Source organism: Eremothecium sinecaudum, chromosome VI (assembly GCF_001548555.1).
Source record: "Eremothecium sinecaudum strain ATCC 58844 chromosome VI, complete sequence".
NCBI lineage: Eukaryota > Fungi > Ascomycota > Saccharomycetes > Saccharomycetales > Saccharomycetaceae > Eremothecium > Eremothecium sinecaudum.
Window position 1 is genome coordinate 1 of NC_030897.1, and position 18,166 is coordinate 18,166.

The following is an 18,166-nucleotide window of genomic DNA, read 5'->3' on the forward strand; positions in this document are numbered from 1 at the left end:
GAAAGACCCATACACCACACCGCTGAAAGACCCATACACCACACCGCTGAAAGACCCATACACCACACCGCTGAAAGACCCATACACCACACCGCTGAAAGACCCATACACCACACCGCTGAAAGACCCATACACCACACCGCTGAAAGACCCATACACCACACCGCTGAAAGACCCATACACCACACCGCTGAAAGACCCATACACCACACCGCTGAAAGACCCATACACCACACCGCTGAAAGACCCATACACCACACCGCTGAAAGACCCATACACCACACCGCTGAAAGACCCATACACCACACCGCTGAAAGACCCATACACCACACCGCTGAAAGACCCATACACCACACCGCTGAAAGACCCATACACCACACCGCTGAAAGACCCATACACCACACCGCTGAAAGACCCTCACTCGTTAAACCATTCCTCAGCTACAAGACAGCTACCAGACAACAAATACGATCTAACTTGCTGCTCTCGTGGACATGTGCTGCTGGACATGAATTGACAGGCACTCTACAGGCACGCGAACCTCATCATCTTGCCAGTGTCCGGTCTCATGGCTAGCTATGAATAGTCTCAGCTAGAAGACCAACAACAGATCCAGTTTGCGAACCTCATCAATGTCAGTCTACATGTCAGTGTCAATGGCTAGATGCAATTACTCAGCTACCATCAATACAGATCTACTTGCGCACCTATCAATATGCAATTCCGTCTACATCCTAATGGCTAGATGACAATTCTCGGCTAGAAGACCGATCTCAGTTGCACCAAGATTATTGGATAGTGGCGGCTACTGCTTGGTTATATATACATGTTCAATTGTACAGCATAAGCGGCTACTGGTCCCAGTCAACTAGTGCCATTCAACTACTCCTCATCAACATATATAGTACTTTCTTAACTGTATCTCCAAGATTATTAAAGTGATAGTATACCTCACTCGTTAAACCATTCCTCAGCTAGAAGACACTAACTACAAGACAACAAATAGCGAGATCTAGGGTCAAGAAATGGCAGGCACCGATACAGGCACGCGAACCTCATCATATTGCCAATGTCCATCTACATGTCAGTGTCTCATGCTAGCTATAACAGTCTCAGCTAGAATACCAAGGTAAGATTCAAACACTCAGCTACCACACCACATTATTGAATACTTGCAGTACATTGTATCAATCTGCTACAACATACAATCAAGAGCTATCAATGTATCGCCAGTTTACATGCAGTGTCGGTAGCTCGCGGCTATAATCCCAATTAACATAAGTGTCCACGAGTTGTATTCTTAACATACCTCAGCGAGAAGCCAAACCAAGAGCTGTGACCTGATAGCATACGTAGCATGACTTAGATATCGTCAGCTAGATGATACAACAATTGTCACAGCTCTCAGTTCACAAAACGCCTACTGCTTGCTTGGTATAGTATACACCGATGCTACTAGCTCCTGGTGTTATCACTTGCACATCGTTAGCTAGCCATCTTCTAGCAATGATAAATATATTACGTATTAGTAAATCTCGGTTATAGAGCGTCTAGAGGTGTTTGTACACCTTGAGCCTCCTTCTAACTTAGGCCCGTTGCTTTTGTACTTGTAAGTATAGTACACAGCATATGTACACTTGGAACTCGGGTCTGAACATCATAAGATGTCTACCTTTTATCACTGCAACTCTTCTTCGCTTTGCGTTTTTAAATTTCAGACTTAAAAAATATCTTACAGCACTTAATATTCAGAATATCTCAACATTTTTACATAATACAAAGTGACATTTTATCTTAGCGTACAACGTACAGGTAGTAGACAAACCAACATATTACTGGAGATAGCAAAGGATAGTGCACAACAGTAAGTTGGAAATCTCTCCTAACAGTGTGATATGAGTGCTAATTTTAAGTGACCAAGCCCTGTTTAAACCCTTGTAATTCATCTGCTGCTAGCAAAGCCATCGACATCCTTTGCTGCACTAATACTATCACCGCTTACATGAGGAAAATATTTATAGAGGTACAGAATATGCTCTTCTTGGCAGACCGCCTTCCTATGCTCCACAATAATTAATTACAATACGAAATATACAATGAGCAAACCCAACTGTCCTTTAGTTTCCAGGAAGCCAGGTCCTCCCTTGGTATCCTAAGACCATTGTACCTAATTATGCCTGAAATTTGCGTTAGATATCCAGCGGGAGCTTTTTATTTAGCTGTTCATCTATGATACTTACATTATACTAAATATTTGAAAAATAAATATACTTTTTAACCCTCAGTACGAGATCCAACCATCAGTTCGGCAATTGAGCGCCATGTAGGCAATCTTTTCCAAATGGTATAAAAATGCAGTGGGTAGGGCCTAACCTATGACGAGATCATAAAGGCCTAGCATAAGTTAATTGCAGTACAAGCCACGAGTGCAAGCAACTGGACAGTATAATTAAAGATCGACGATAGCCCATCTTACTTAGATCTCCTAACTGCACCGCTGGCACCAAAGCGGTCGGTTACATCCTACCAAGATTCACAATTAGTGCCTGAAGTTAATTTTTTTCAAAACTGCAAAAAATGTATTATTTTCATATTCATAATATATATAACATGATCACTACCAGTTTTTAAGGTCTCCAAACATGCTACGATTATCCTCTTCGGAACATTCAAGGAATCTGCGCTTTTTAATACCTGGATCTAACCAATGGTGAAACTGTGGGTCTGGTTCTAAATGCTCATGAGGGATCATGTAACGGAAGTCATTAGGTGGCAACTGTTGGCCAGGTTTCATGCAGTACCCTTGGTTAGCAAACAGTGGTCTGTGACATAGACCACATCCGATGTCTCGACACTGACTATCCGTACAACAATGGAACTTGTTACAGTCTGGGATGACTCCCGTACTGTTGGGCCCGCCGCTGCGTTTCTTCACTTCCTGCTTCTCTTCATTAACAGGAATAGCGAGAGTCAGAGACAAAAGGCTTGAAAAAGTAAATAAGTTGCTTAGAATTCTCATATTGTTTCAATCTACCACAAATCTATCGATTGAATCAACAAATTTGTGCTGGCATCGCAAACTTCGGGGCTTTTTATATACTTTCACCAGAGCGATAATATCTGCAAGGTTCTGCAAGGTATCGGGAATTGAAAGCCCAGTCTCTATTAGCTACTTGTATAACCCTCAATTTTAGACTTTATCATAACTTCTTCCTTAGCCACCTGCATTCGCGCCATAAGAATGTACTGCATATGGATGCGGTCACTTTCTATAGCTTGTCGGTAATAGCTGGTGGGATAATAATTACTGAAACAATACATTTATGAAAGATTAACTGTAGATTATGCAGTTTTAAAGTGGGCGCAGACTTGGAAACCCATTCACAATAGATAGGTATTAGGTTTTTAGGATGTAGTGTTGGCTGAAAAGAAGATCCCGTTTGCGATGAACCAAGAAGGATCCCAAATAGACCGATGCACTATTTAACTTCGACAAAATTCTTTAATTTGAGAAATAAATCACTTTTTACTCTCAATACAAGAACCAACATGCTTATGGAACGCTAGCTAACTTCCCGTGAGAAAGCGCTTAAAACTGGCACGTGATGACTCACATGCGTTGTTTCTCACTCAGGTTTGCACCCACTTACGATCACTGGAAGCGCAGTAAAAATTTATTAAATAATTTAAAAGTTAGTTAACATATAACTTCCTTTACAGGACTCAAATGAAATTCACGTATGACTAGTGTGCTTATGTAACATAAAATGACGCGCTTCATATACCAACCACTCAGCCCACATAGTTACCTAAGTACTCGCTGTGGCAATAATTCCACCTACAACTCTGGAACAATGATTTGTTCATCCTCCGGTGAGCACGCGTCCCAGCAGTCCCCGTCGAGACCGCCAAACTGGTTAACATACACCTCCGCAATAAACGCCATGTTTTCATGCATGTAACTGCATTCAACCTTGTCTTGGTTCCGAGGATCTTTAAACGCATGGTAGCATACCTTTTCCCTGTTTCCATCAATAATAGCCGCCATAGCCGGTCTTGCCAGGTGCATCCTGTCTGCCTCAGATAGTTGCAGGTATTCAGCTGTGCGGTCACGATCAATAACGTGCGCCGTGACCCCAACCCATTGGATCACTTGACCTTCGATTACTTTACAGCCATTCCCACAATCACGTTTGGCCAACACATCTTCAGCGGGTTCTAGCAAAAATGCAGACCCCGGATTTGATGCAGAAGACGCAATAGTGTCCACTAACGTCTCCAGTTTGGTTGGCAGCAAGTTTAACGCAATTACCAGGTCCTTGCCGTCGGACATTGTTATCAAGTAGTTTGAGTCACTAGGATCTGTCTGGGCTGCGCTGCTTAAACGGCCTAGAGTGCGACCAAAAAGCCCTTCTGTTGAGCCAACCACGTTATCAATGACGTCGACAGACATCACCGAATACCCAGCCGACATAAGCCTACTAGCGGTACCTTCACTATCAGTTAAGCCCATCCCACCCAAAACATTGGCTGTAATTTCTCGGCGGACTGACCTCCCATGTCCTGCGTGATTGCTATGCGCTTTCAAGACCTCTCTTAAAACTGTTGCTATTCCACTCGCGATAAGCAACAATATACAAGATATTTTCCTCCACAAACCAACTGCGTTCAGCAATAGTTTATCGACGAAGTTATTTCCACAGACTGCGGCTGTGACTCCTGCGAGAGCCTTCCAAATGCCATAAGCACCGGCACGCCATAAATGGCCTGTATCTGACGAAAAAAATCTTGACGAAAAATATGTTTTCAAACCTTTAATGACATTACCTCTTTTCTGGAGAAGTGGAATAGCCCCGGCGAAAGCTACAGCGACTATGACTATAGATAGCAGAGTTATCAGTGTAGGTTTATATGAAACCAGTAGTAAGTTTCTAAGTAAAATCTGTTGCTCGTTAAAGTTCAACACCGTGCCGGTTGTAATTTTAGTGTAATCTATACATATTTATGCTAAAGAATGATCAGAAACCATTGGCGTAGTGTAAAGGTTCAGGCCATATATATTGGATGTTGGTTGCACACTTAACTAGTTGAAGGCACAACTCTTCCTAAATAGGAGCCTGAAAGTAAACATATTTATCCTCTACAGTTATTATAGATCTCGTGAGCATTATTATCGCATGTAACCTCGTGATTAGTGGTTAAATGAACTTTGATTGTGCACTTCCTTTATCGGCCCAGTGGAAACACTCGGTTCTCTTATCGCACTGTGATTCTTGGACTCATTAGGTATGTGTGCTTGTAGCAGTCTTTAGCAGCGGGTAAATTTCCACAGATAGCACTTATACTTGCACTCAATTCTCATTGCTCATTTGGGACAATTTATTTGCTTCCGAGTCTATTCACTGATTTCGATGGTTCGATGAGTAAACATCGTAAAGCTCAGTTAGCTGTACTATATGATATGTGATATGGTTGTGCTTTACTAGGATGGAGTATCAGTCCTCTCTTCTCCGCTCCCTTTAGATCTCACAGTTGCAAAAACATCCGTACAGGCAGCCAGCATCAAAACACTCTCAGTTAGACAAAACTTCACTACAGCGGCAGTTCTACATCCACTAATAGGCATCACTCTATATCTAGTATTTACATTAGCACTCAGGACCTTAAACCAGACGTCAGTAACTTACCGATGACATGAAAGACCGTCACTATATTTAAAACAATTTCAACTGCGCACACTAGATACTATCATGTTCTATTTTCCAACATTGTCGCTAGTAGCATTATCTAGCAGCGGATTCTACGTCCAATCACTCATTAAAACAACTCAATTATACCTTTAAGTACGTCGTCCAATATGACAAATCTTTAATTGTAGTATGCGTTGTCACGACCATAATTCTCTGAGCCCTGTTAGCTCTGGATGTTGAACTTCCTTTGTCCATCTTAGCTCTGGATGTTGAACTTCCTTTGTCCATCTTATTATGCAATTCTACATGTATAGAACATATAAGGTAATTAATTAGAACTTTCTAGAAGTTAGGCAACTAATGCACATTTACCATGCAAAGAATAAGATAGACATGCAATTTCTTCATCTTCGGTACATAGAATATTCGGTACGGTAAAAGTTTCTTTGCATATAAGTTACATGCAAAGAAAACTGACTTTATTTAGTGCCTGTATTCAGTTTTTTTGAATTCAACGCGCTACAAGTTTTAAGGGTAAATGCAATCTATCCCTTTGCACGGTTTACTTCTATTAAGGCTACTATTAAGGATACTACGATCAGAATATATATATGAACGAACTCCCTTAAGAATTCAATTACGTAGGAGTTGATTATAAAGATCAGAGGTAATAATACCTTATTATTCGAGCCATGCAAATAACTAGCTCGAACATTGGAAGGATACCGTAATTAACTATGTATTTGATAGTGTTTCCAATGGGTAGCATAACAATGTACTATCTCTTGGATACCCCTTTGGTGATCTTCCGTAGTCAGCATTCAATTTGCCAAATATTCTACAGCATCGCTCTCACCCTGAAAGGGATTGTGATTTATCGTTTTTAACGAGGCGTAAATTCAGTAGACACACACGTACTTTTCCCCCACGCTGACAATGAACAAAGGGGTGACAAAAATGTGTCCAATCAGCAATAGAGACAGCTGATACATATATCTAAGCCCGGTTAACCGCATCGTTAAGGAGGTACGTCAGTCATAACATTGTAATAAAACATACTACAGTATACGGAGGAAGGTTTTATAGAGTTATTTTCCCCTACCTGATAGTCATTAAGTTATATGATGTTCAAGACTGTGACATATACTGAAGAAGCTTTGCTAACGGATACAGATTCAGATGTCGAACCATGTGATTTAGGACATTCAAATGATAGAAAGAATGACATTAGTCCTAAGTCTGAAATAACAAACCAACCCCATTTGAATGCTAGTCCGTCGCGTGACAACCGGGGGCGTCTAAATTTACCGAAATTTAACCGAAGACCATTGAGTGATACACCAATTGTGTCTCGCTGGGCTTCTCCTTTAAGTTCGACTGATTCTTCTACTGAGGGGACCCCAAGCGCATCTCCTAATCGAAGCGTGACGGAATTAGGTCAATTGGTGGAGGAGGACGAAGAAAAAGATGAGGAAGATGATGCGGTAGTGCAACCAGTTGTATCGACTGGTGTTAAACCTTCAAAGCGTGCAACCACTATAGATGTGCCTGGTTTAACAAGGTCGAAAACTTCACCTGATGGCATTATTTCTAAGGATGATCCAGGGTCGAAACTGGTTATAGTGATGGTGGGAATGCCGGCTGCAGGCAAATCCTTTATCACTAATAAGCTCTCTAGGTTTTTGAATTATTCGTTTTATTATTGTAAAGTTTTTAATGTGGGAAATACTCGCCGTGAGTACGCGAAGACTCATGAGATGTCGGAGCAAGATTCAAAGTTTTTTGATTCCAGAAACCCGGAGGCCAATGCTTTGAGAGACAAATGGGCGATGGACACTTTGGATGAGTTGTTGGACTATTTATTAGATGGGCCTGGTTCCGTTGCTATTTTTGATGCCACCAATTCGACAAAACATAGAAGAAAGATGATCTGTGATAAAATTAGGAGTCGTAATTCGCAGCTCAATGTGTTGTTTTTAGAGAGTATTTGCACGGACAAGGCAACTGTAGAGAAGAACATAAGGTTGAAACTGCTTGGTCCAGATTATAAAGGGAAGGATCCAGTTGCTTCACTAAGAGATTTTAAGGATAGATTGGCTAATTACCTAAAGGCTTACGAGCCGGTGGAAGATTCTGAGGATATTCAGTATATTAAAATGGTTGATGTCGGAAAGAAAATTATATCATATAATATACAAGGGTTCTTGGCTTCCCAGACTGTATATTATTTACTAAACTTCAATCTTGCTGAGAGGCAAATATGGATTACCAGAAATGGAGAAAGTGAATCCAACATACTTGGTCGCATTGGTGGTGATTCTAAACTAACTGAGCGTGGTCGTAAATACGCAAAGGCCTTGGCAAAGTTTATCGATGCGCAAAGAATCAAGTTTAACGAACAGGAATATAATCAGCACAAAAAGCACAATGATAGCGACGAAGAATACGTTCCTAATTCTTTCTTTGTTTGGACTTCAATGTTGGGTCGATCTATCGACACTGCGGCACACTTTAATGAGGATGTCTACCCTATTAAACAGATGCGTATGTTGGATGAGTTAAGTGCGGGTGATTGCGAGGGAATGACGTACGAAGAAGTGCACGATAAATATCCTGCCGAATTTGAAGAAAGACTTAAGGATAAACTGAGATATCGGTATCCAGGAATCGGAGGAGAATCTTACATGGATGTGATTAATAGATTACGCCCCGTTATAACTGAGGTCGAGCGGATAACAGATAATGTTCTTATAATAACACATAGGGTTGTTGCTAGGGTTTTATTGGGTTATTTTTTAAATTTAAGCCGTGATATTATTGCGAACCTTGATATACCCCTTCACAGTGTTTATTGCCTAGAGCCCAAACCTTATGGTATTAACTGGTCCTTATACGAATACGACGAAGAAAAAGATGACTTTTTTATGGTACCGCATACTCAACTGAATACAACTAAGGTTAAGGAGCTTGGTTTGGTGCACAACGAAAGACGATATTCAATAGTGCCGACTGCACCTTTATCAGCTTCTGCCGACGTTATACCTCGTAGTAAAAGCGACTCAGTTAATACTGCCATGATTTCTACTGGAATCCCATCAGTCGCTACATCAGTGTCTTCCGGTGGAAGTTCTATTTCTCAAAGAGGTCCACCTCCCTTAAGGCATTCGATTGCATATATGACTCGTCCTAGCAAGCTTGCTCGCTCCAAATCAGATAATCTCGCAAAAATGTCTAGAAATCATACCATTAAGCCGCCATATGGCAACAGTGGTATTGAATTAAGTAAATTGCATGAAAAATTGGTTGGATTGCAGGAGAACGGTCGAGCATTAAGGAAGGGAAGCAACATGGAAGATGAAGACAGTCATGGATATGATGATGATGATGATGAACATGATGATTCTACAAATGACGATCATGATGGGACAAGCGATCAAGTTGATAATGATCAAAGCAAAACTACTGACGATCGTGATGAAAAAAATGCAAATAATTAGCGGTGCCATAAACGGTTATATTTATAAGAGACTGTGTAACAATTATATACACTCAATAATCTGTTAAAGGATGTACGCTGGAATGGAAGAACTGGTTTTTAGCAGTGTGGTGAATGTCAGAGCCAGTTTCCTTTCATTGGTTACACTTTATTCCGTGTAATAATAAAGGTGTGTGTATATTTCAACGTCGTAATGACAGTCAGCTAAAAAAGATAACATTTAAATAACCCCATATATAATACCGATACTATCCACCCATTGGCCAACTCTACCGTATAAACCTAAGATTTTGCTACCTTGTGGTGGGATCAGTGAACCTGCACCACCTCCTGCTGCGTTTCCTAACATCGGACTTGCCCTACCGGAACTTGCTATAACCTGAATTGCATCTACCCAAAAGCCGCTTTTTACATTAAAACCGACTACTTTCTCGCCCTCCTTTAAAACAAAATCCGTGTAATTAGATGTCTGACGGCCAAATAATACAGCCTCATTGCTGTTTGGTGGTTTAAAAGATGAGACAGACTCTTTAAATCTACTCAAGTATTTGTTCGGAGATGGTTGAAGTGTTGCATGCTCTTCTCGGAAATAAAACCTCACTCCATCAAGGGCACCACCATGATAAACACGAACTCTGTTTACATTATCCATATTAACTGGAATAATCCCAATATCTTGTCCCCTAGTATCGCTTCCTAAAAGTGATGATTTCACTCCACTTACATGCGGTGGGTAGCCATATTGGGCTAGCGATATGAAGCTAGATTCCACTAACTTTGGGAAGTTGGAAAATTCAGCCGGTTCGGCATTTACTGAATGAACCTTTAGCTTAAATGTATTACGATGTTTCGCAAGTTTAGTTGGCGGTAATTTCGCTCTTAATTCATCAAGCGTAACTAAAACCTCGCGTTGTGTACCAATTCCGCCCACGGATTGCGGTAAGTATTCTAAGTGAGAACAAGCGATATCATCACAAACCAACTCAATACAATAAATACCAGACATACTAGTTATCATGCCTTGTCCATTTCCTAAGGGGTAAAAACTTGATCTTGGATATGGAGAGTTGCCCAGCTTGCCTGGTTTCATAAAAGCCGGGTCTTTGTAGTCTGAAGGGATTGTAAACGAGGGATGGAAGAGAAACCTTATTAGATCTAGTCTATGCCACGTACATTCCTCAACGGGGAAAATCGGGGGTGCTGCACCATGGTTTCTAGTCCTTGTACAATACGCCTCCCTGGTCAAGAAAGACCTGTTCAATCTAACGTAATCACGAAGCATCACGCCGTTCTCTTGATGAGGGCAGCCCAATAAGTGGCCGATTTCATGCATGAATGCTCCTAGAGTCACAGTTAGACACTCCCAATGGGTGCCGCACTCGTTACAGTCGTTAGCTACCTCATTTGGACTAATAGGAGTCGTATCTGTAAAGTACATAGGAACATCTTCAATAGTTTTCGGCCAAGAATACAATCCATGTGAGCCAAATATGGCGAGCTTAATCTTCGAATCACCGCCGCCCAATGCAGCATGGCCCCTAATTAACTTCAATTTAGGGTCCCAATGAGAATCCAAGAACAACACCGCCGCTTGAGCTGTCTCATTCGGATTCGAAAAAACTCCACCGTAATCTCTGAGAGCATCCATTGCAACTCCGAATAGCCCGGCCCTATTTGTAGCCTTTTCGTTTTGCTGGGCTATATTGGGATCCCTAATCTCTGCAGTGGTTAATCTTGACCGCAAAACATGAATTTTAATTGTTTCACGCTGTTCTGGTATTCTGAATAATGTATCTTGTACACCTTCTTCGACAAAGCGGAAGCATCGATGACCAAACCCACTACGCAAAAGCTGCTCATTGGTAAATGCCTGCATCAACCGAGCACCGCACCGCAACTTTGCAATGGCCAATTCCAAACCATTCCCGCCTTCCTTTGCCTTTTGAGTTGCTGGAGAATCAAACTCCAGTGGGGAATCTCTCCCAACTAGAATACAAAGATGAATAGGTGGATTAGACATTTGCGGAGCATATACAGTTGAAATGCTTAACTGCTCATTCTCACTTGTAACAAAAGTCAGTACATTTTGACCCCTAACCATATGAACCAGCGCCTTAAACCCTTGCGCATTAACCTCATAGCGCAAGCTTGGCAAAGAATTATGCAGCACATCAATATATCTTGCTTTAGGGGAATGGCACCTGCCATGGATAATCAACGCGGGAGAATATACTTCACTCCCATTAGTTAAATTGTACAACTCAATTCCAGACATTATAAATTCCAACAGCAACTACAGTTACTGGTACGGATCCTATAAATTTTATTGTTGTCGCGATATGGGTTTGGTTTAAAGTAAGAACTTGCTCCGTAATAGATTAAATATAAAAGTCGGCCATAACAGAAGAAACAAAAAGAGGCAGAACAACGGTAAATAGACAATGCTTTTTTAAGATTCATTTACTGTACTATTACTTATTATTCGTGAAACAAAGAGCAATCTTTCGAATAAACACTGTCATCACGTGAATATCAGCTGATCGATATAATTTTCAAATTCGAACAAGGTGGCAAATATCACTTTATGGTCAAAACAACCAAAATATACAATCTGAAGGAGAATTAACAGCGTAGGTTGGCGATTTCCAGTTACTGTAATAGTTCAATTACAGAATTATGTCTCACCACAAAAAACGTGTATATCCGCAAGCCCAATTCCAATATGGAAATCAGCCTGCGGAACCGACTAGCGGGGTTCCGGCTGGACAAGTACAACAGGGAGCCCAACAGCAACTGTTTACTCCTGCACAGCAGCTTCATCATCAGATAGATCAGGCCACTACTGCGATGGGCGGCATGCAATTGCATAATGTACCAGTGGTTGATCCGAACACGTTCTATCAGGCAGGAGTTGCATCACCTCCTGCGGTTCAACAACCAGTGGACAGTTCACAATATAACGAGCAGTCATTTGGGTATCCTGTTGCTATGGGTAAGCCGATGAATCAATTGTACCCAATTGACTTATTCCAGGAATTGCCGCCCCCGATTACAGATCTTTCCCTTCCTCCTCCACCGTTGCTTGTTCCACCAGAAAGGATCGTAGTTCCATCAGAAGACTCCAATGTATCTCCGGACTACTTAAGGTGCACTTTGAACGCGTTGCCAAAAAGTAGTTCTCTGTTAAAAAAATCTAAGTTGCCATTGGCAATGGTCATCAGGCCTTATTTGCATTTGGATGACCGTGTTGACCCTCCACCATTGAATACGGATGGTTGTATTGTTCGTTGTAGACGTTGTCGTTCATATATCAATCCTTTTGTCACATTTTTGGAGGGCGGAAGACGTTGGAGATGTAATTTCTGTAACCTTGCAAATGATGTGCCCCAGGCATTTGATATGGATATGCAAGGCGTGCCAATCAATCGGTACGAAAGAAATGAGATACAACATGCTGTTGTTGAGTACTTGGCTCCAAAAGAATATGCTATTAGACAGCCCCCACCATCCTGTTATGCATTTATTTTTGACGTTTCTCAAAATGCTATAAAGAACGGATTGTTATCTACCGCTGCGAGGACCTTGCTTGAATGCTTGGATACATTGCCTAACCATGATGAAAGAACTCGTATCACTATATTGGCAGTTGATCATACGATCCATTACTTTTCTATTCCATTGGATGAAGAAGGTGACCATATTAGAATGATGGATGTAGTGGATCTAGATGAACCTTTCTTACCAATGCCAGATACTATGTTTGTATCTCTAAAGGAGTGCAGAAATAACTTAGAGAAATTGCTGAACCAAATTCCAGATGTATTTCAAGTGAACATTTTACCTAAATTTGCGTTGGGACCTGCATTAAAAGCTGCCCATAATTTGATCAAGGGTATTGGTGGTAAAATTATTGTTGTTTCTTCAACATTGCCCAACACTGGGGTTGGTAAATTGAATAAAAGAAATGAAGCAAGTGTTGCAAATACCAGTAAGGAAGCCAGTCAGTTATTAAGTTGTGGTGATTCCTTCTACAAAAACTTCACCATTGATTGTAATAAGACACAAGTTACCATTGATTTATTCTTGGCATCTGATGAATATTTAGATGTCGTATCGGTTTCTAATCTTCCAAGATACACCGGTGGTCAGACTCATTTCTACCCTGGATTTAATGCTGCAAATTTAATTGACGTCACCAAATTTACAAAAGAGTTCTCAAAACATATCAATATGGATTTGTCAATGGAAGCTGTCATGAGAGCTCGTGGTTCTACTGGTTTGAGAATGAGTCGTTTTTACGGCCACTTCTTTAATAGATCGTCAGACTTATGTGCTTTCTCCACTTTCCCAAGAGATCAATCATATGTTTTTGAAGTTTCTATTGATGAGCAGATAGTACGCGATTACGCATACCTCCAAATTGCTCTCCTTTTGTCTCAGAATACTGGCCAGCGTAGAATCAGAGTCATTACCGTTTGTTTACCAACTACGGATAACTTAGCCGAGGTTTACGCATCGGCAGATCAGCTGGCAATAACCGTTTATTATGCTCAAAAAGGTATCGAAAAGGTAATGAGTTCATCCCTTGAAGAAGCTAGAGAATATTTGGATAAATCGGTTCAGGATGTTTTAGCGACGTACAAAAAAGAGATCGCCATGTCCAACACAGCTGGTGGCGCCCCATTAAGGCTTTGTGCTAATTTACGGATGTGGCCATTGTTAATGCACTCATTAACAAAGCACATGGCGTTCAGGCCGGGTATAATCCCAGCAGATCATCGTGCCGCTGCACTGAATGCATTAGAATCTCTACCTCTTCCACACTTTATCAAATACATATATCCAAGCGTCTACTCCTTACATGATATGCCAGATGAGGCTGGTTCGCCAGGAGAAAACGGTGAGATTGTCTTACCACAACCTATTAATGCCACTTCGTCCCTATTTGAGAGATACGGTTTATATTTGATTGACACTGGAATGGATATGTTCTTATGGCTAGGAGGTGACGCCGTTCCAGAATTGGTGATGGACGTCTTTGGGACACAAGATATAATGCAAATCCAAGTTGGGAAAGGTGAACTTCCTATCATAGAAAACTCTGAGTTTAGTGCTAGAGTAAGAAATGTGATTGCTAAGCTAAGAGAACATGATGATATTATCACCTATGAAACTCTACATATTGTTAGAGGCGCATCCCCAAGCGAGCCAATGAACCATGCTTCTGCTAGAGAAGTAGCATCACTAAGGTTATGGGCTAGCAGCCAATTGGTAGAGGACAAAGTCCAAAGCAGCTTTACTTACCGTGAGTTCTTGCAAAGCATGAAAACCAAAATAAGTAAGTGAGACACCAAGCCTTGTGTATATATCTATCAGAAGGTTAGGAATATGAAACTGCACATAAAATTATATGTAGATCTTTATCACTCTGTATTTTACAAGCAAAAACTACTTTAGGATTAATGTTGATTATTTATGTATTTACTGTTTTTCACTCGTAGCCGAATATTGAATGTTGAAATTTTAATACGGTGTGGAAGAATTTCAATATACTATTGAGAATAATATCACCGTAAAAGAAGTATAAGCCAGTATAGAAATGCAAGATCAGCAAATGTATGTTAATATATGTCCATTATTTGCTTTTCGTTATTTAAAGTCTAATACTAACTAGGTGTTAGAGTTCGTAGGGAAGATATATTCAACAATGGTTGCGATGAGCAAGATGAACTCGAAAATAGTCCGATACTGCCCGATATAGACTTCCAACTAGTTGAGGTTAATAGCGATAAAGTTGAAGGTGAAAAAGTTGAAGACATCGAAAATGCCGAACAAGAGTTTGAATTTCCTTTATTTTCTTTTGGTCATAGTGAATTTGGCAGTAATGAAGACAATGCAGGTGCAAATAATGGAGGAAATGGCGGTGATATTAATGACAGGAAGTTAATAAAAATCAGTTTGAGAGAGCCCGAACCTGAGCAAACTATTAATGAACGTCCGAAAAGCTACTATGTAGCTGAGTATACAGTAGAACAGAAAAACCAATTTAAAACTGCGGCATTAGAATATGGTTTCATAATAGAGGAGTCCTTAAAGGACATGAGAGTCTCGTCAGCATACTCATCAAAGTATCGTGGCAAGCTTCTAGATCTAAGCGTTTACAACAGAAAGATTGAAGAAGAAAAGCAGCGGGAAGAGAGATTAAAGAAAAGAAGACCCGGGAAGAAGCAGCGATTGGCCAGGAAAATGGGCAAACAGCATGAAGAAGAGAGGGCACATAGGGCTTCAGAGATTAAGAAGATGATTAAGAAGAGGTTTCACAAGCGTGGTGGTAAGAAGAATAAAAAGAAGGGTTCAGCCGGAGTTGAAAAACCCAAGTTTAGGACAGAATGATTTTGCTGCTGCTGGCACGGTTTGAGAACGCATCAATTGGTCAATTTTTAATATATAGCTAGTTCGGTCTATTTCCAAAGAGGTTATCTCTTTTCATTGTCCAGAATAGATACCGAACTTAGCATAATGTTTAAGTACTCTTTATAACTTTCATCAGAGGCACTTTTCTGCATGCACTCAGTAATCGATTGTTTTATAAATTGGGAATTGGCCTGCAAGGATTTGCCCACAGGACCACCTCTACGATATGAAATTTCGAATTGTTTCTGAAAGGCATTGGCTACTTGAACCCAGTAATTGGTCGTAATGGAGTTATACTTCTTCTGTGATAAATACTCCTGTAGAAGCGTTGAGTTTTCTAGTTGTACAGATTCTAACATACCTTGTAGCTGAAGCAGCAACAATCCACTAGCCGCAGCATCATCCATTGCAATTTTTAGGCTCCTTACCGATGTGATGGTTTTGGCTAAAACTTGATTCGTCACTTGTATCTTGGCCAATGCGATTCTGTCCAGAGTAGATGAGAATTCTTTAGGGGAATTAATATACAGCGTTAAGGCTAAACTTTTAATAGGATCGGCATTGTGCTCAATTGTCCGGCTGCTGGCACATAATTTAATAAGGGCTTGTGAAGCATGACTTGCTAATTTCAACCGTTTTTCCTTCAACACGCCATTCTCAAACTTCTTAATTATATTCAATGAATTAAGGTTTGGATTTTGGTCAATATTCATTCTTAGCTGTGAACATAGAGCGGTCAACCGAGCCATGCTTTCCGGATTATCGACCTCTAGCGTGGAAGCTTCTATCTGAGCAGCCATATGTAGGTATATCAAGGCATTCCGTAGAAGAGCCGAAGTTTCGTGGATTTTACCCAATGCAGACTGTAATACAAGTGCACTTTCATATGGTTTCAAAATTTCTGTATTTAATCTTTCATATGACATCGACAAGTAGTCCAAACTTGGCTTCAACGTAGAACTAACTTTATCCTTTGCAGAGTTTCTTTTGTCAAGCTGCTCTAAAACTTTTATTGGGCTTTCTTTGAGTATCTTTTCGGTCCTACTATTGACTTCATCTATCTCATAAGTAATCTTCTTTAGAGGTGTAATTATATCCAAGTCATTAGCGTTCCGGTCGTTATTAATGGCCCTTAATAGCTCACTTGCATATTGTGTAGGATTAAAGTTGGGTTCTAATAGACTCTCAAAGTCTTCAAACTCAGTTTCAGCACTCATCTGATACAATGTCAGTTGCTTTATACAGGAACCTGTAAAAATCGTTTAGCTTGTAACGATTAAAGAGTAGGTTTTTAAAAGCGAATATATATGAGAATGTACGTATGCGAGAGGCATTAAAAATAGATAAAATATATAACATTAAACTATTCTAATGTTACTATAGATCTCTTGAGCCCTGTATTAACCTTACTGGAGGTCATTTTAAGAGCTATCCCGTTCTTATGTATCTGCTCCCTCACATAATGTTCAAATTCAATAATGCTACCTCCAACGCCGAAATAAATATCTTTAGCAGCAACATATGCAATAACAGATTGAGATTGTGCTTTATTCGTTGACATAAGCTCAAGTATTAGATCGGCAATTATAGGCAGCGTATCAGGTTGATATATCGTCTCTGATGTCAATATTACAAGATCTTTTGATGGCGACCATTGGTGTTCTCGTAATAGGTTAACAAAAGCAATAGACCAGGTTCCAGAAACGAAGGAAAGCTCAATTCTCCTATTTTCCATGTCCTTTTTGAATGCTGCAAGGACTTCATCGGTTAGAAGTAACTCGTCCGCATGAACTGGTGTATCTTCATTTTGCATCCGTTGAAGTGATGCCCACTGTTCCTCGCTTAAGACATGTTTCGCCCAGGAAACAATCAGATTTGGTAAAGTAACTAGTCGAAGTACAGAGTCGTTGTAGTCACTCAAAAGGATTCTAAGCCCATTTCTGTCATCGCTAGACAAGTAGGAGGAAAACAAGTACTGTGCTGGTAAAGCTGTTCCACAACCTAGCTCTATGATAGATTTACCTGAGGCTGATGATCCTAAGGCCAAGTGGTCTACCAGATCTATGGAGCATTCCCAACATTTGAGACCGCCTTCATAGACATTTTTTCTTAAATCTTCATTTGTATCTCCCATTAGGATTTCCAGCTCAGTGTTGGAAGTGTTGGCTTCATAGACATCTGTAGCTTCAGACATCAACTGGTGCTTTACATCGAACAGTTCTCTTCTATATAACCTTACATTCTTGTTTGGGGTGAACATTACTTCAAAAGTTAATCTAACACCTCTGAGAGAATCCAAAAGTTCATTTAGGGATATTATTTTTGGTTGTGCGATGTCTGGTGATGTTAGCCATTCAGCATACAATGGCAATTCATTATGTAGACCATCTGGAACACTATTTATCGTATTCAAGTTTGACTTGGTATCAGTATCAACCAACTCATCGTCACTCAACTCATTATTGGTGAAGCCAAAGGAAAACGACATATAGGGCAAAATCTTTAGACATGTTTGTGTAGTCTTGGAAGTCATCTCATCGCTTTCAAATTTTCATTTTTAGACAAA

General features: G+C 40.4%; 6 protein-coding genes across 6 annotated transcripts, besides 2 other annotated features; 3 read left to right on the forward strand and 3 right to left on the reverse strand.

Annotated features, from left to right (window-relative positions):
• Positions 1-417: a telomere (terminal 24 base repeat (GGTGTGGTGTATGGGTCTTTCAGC) differs from terminal repeat in Ashbya gossypii (GGTGTGGTGTATGGGTCTCTCAGC) by one base).
• Positions 418-5,481: a telomere (Subtelomeric repeat; similar sequence found at 12 out of 14 telomeres in Holleya sinecauda).
• A 1,330-nt stretch (positions 5,482-6,811) lies between these two features.
• On the forward strand, positions 6,812-9,187 carry PFK26 (6-phosphofructo-2-kinase; the record flags this gene model as incomplete). The annotated part of the gene is made up of 1 exon (XM_018133362.1): positions 6,812-9,187. The coding sequence occupies one exon, from the start codon at positions 6,812-6,814 to the stop codon at positions 9,185-9,187; it is 2,376 nt and encodes a 791-aa protein (XP_017988512.1).
• A 219-nt stretch (positions 9,188-9,406) lies between these two features.
• On the reverse strand, positions 9,407-11,461 carry AW171_hschr63472 (putative metalloendopeptidase; the record flags this gene model as incomplete). The annotated part of the gene is made up of 1 exon (XM_018133361.1): positions 9,407-11,461. One exon carries the CDS (start codon positions 11,459-11,461, stop codon positions 9,407-9,409), a length of 2,055 nt encoding a protein of 684 aa, XP_017988513.1.
• Positions 11,462-11,862: 401 nt separating this feature from the next.
• SEC24 (COPII subunit SEC24) lies at positions 11,863-14,532 on the forward strand (the record flags this gene model as incomplete). The annotated part of the gene is made up of 1 exon (XM_018133360.1): positions 11,863-14,532. The coding sequence occupies one exon, from the start codon at positions 11,863-11,865 to the stop codon at positions 14,530-14,532; it is 2,670 nt and encodes an 889-aa protein (XP_017988514.1).
• Positions 14,533-14,785: 253 nt separating this feature from the next.
• On the forward strand, positions 14,786-15,579 carry AW171_hschr63474 (uncharacterized protein; the record flags this gene model as incomplete). The annotated part of the gene is made up of 2 exons (XM_018133359.1): positions 14,786-14,802; positions 14,868-15,579. The coding sequence occupies 2 exons, from the start codon at positions 14,786-14,788 to the stop codon at positions 15,577-15,579; spliced, it is 729 nt and encodes a 242-aa protein (XP_017988515.1).
• An 83-nt stretch (positions 15,580-15,662) lies between these two features.
• On the reverse strand, positions 15,663-16,817 carry COG5 (Golgi transport complex subunit COG5; the record flags this gene model as incomplete). The annotated part of the gene is made up of 1 exon (XM_018133358.1): positions 15,663-16,817. One exon carries the CDS (start codon positions 16,815-16,817, stop codon positions 15,663-15,665), a length of 1,155 nt encoding a protein of 384 aa, XP_017988516.1.
• Positions 16,818-16,963: 146 nt separating this feature from the next.
• HPM1 (protein-histidine N-methyltransferase) lies at positions 16,964-18,088 on the reverse strand (the record flags this gene model as incomplete). Its single annotated transcript, XM_018133357.1, has 1 exon — positions 16,964-18,088. The coding sequence occupies one exon, from the start codon at positions 18,086-18,088 to the stop codon at positions 16,964-16,966; it is 1,125 nt and encodes a 374-aa protein (XP_017988517.1).
• Between the last annotated feature and the right edge of the window lie 78 nt (positions 18,089-18,166).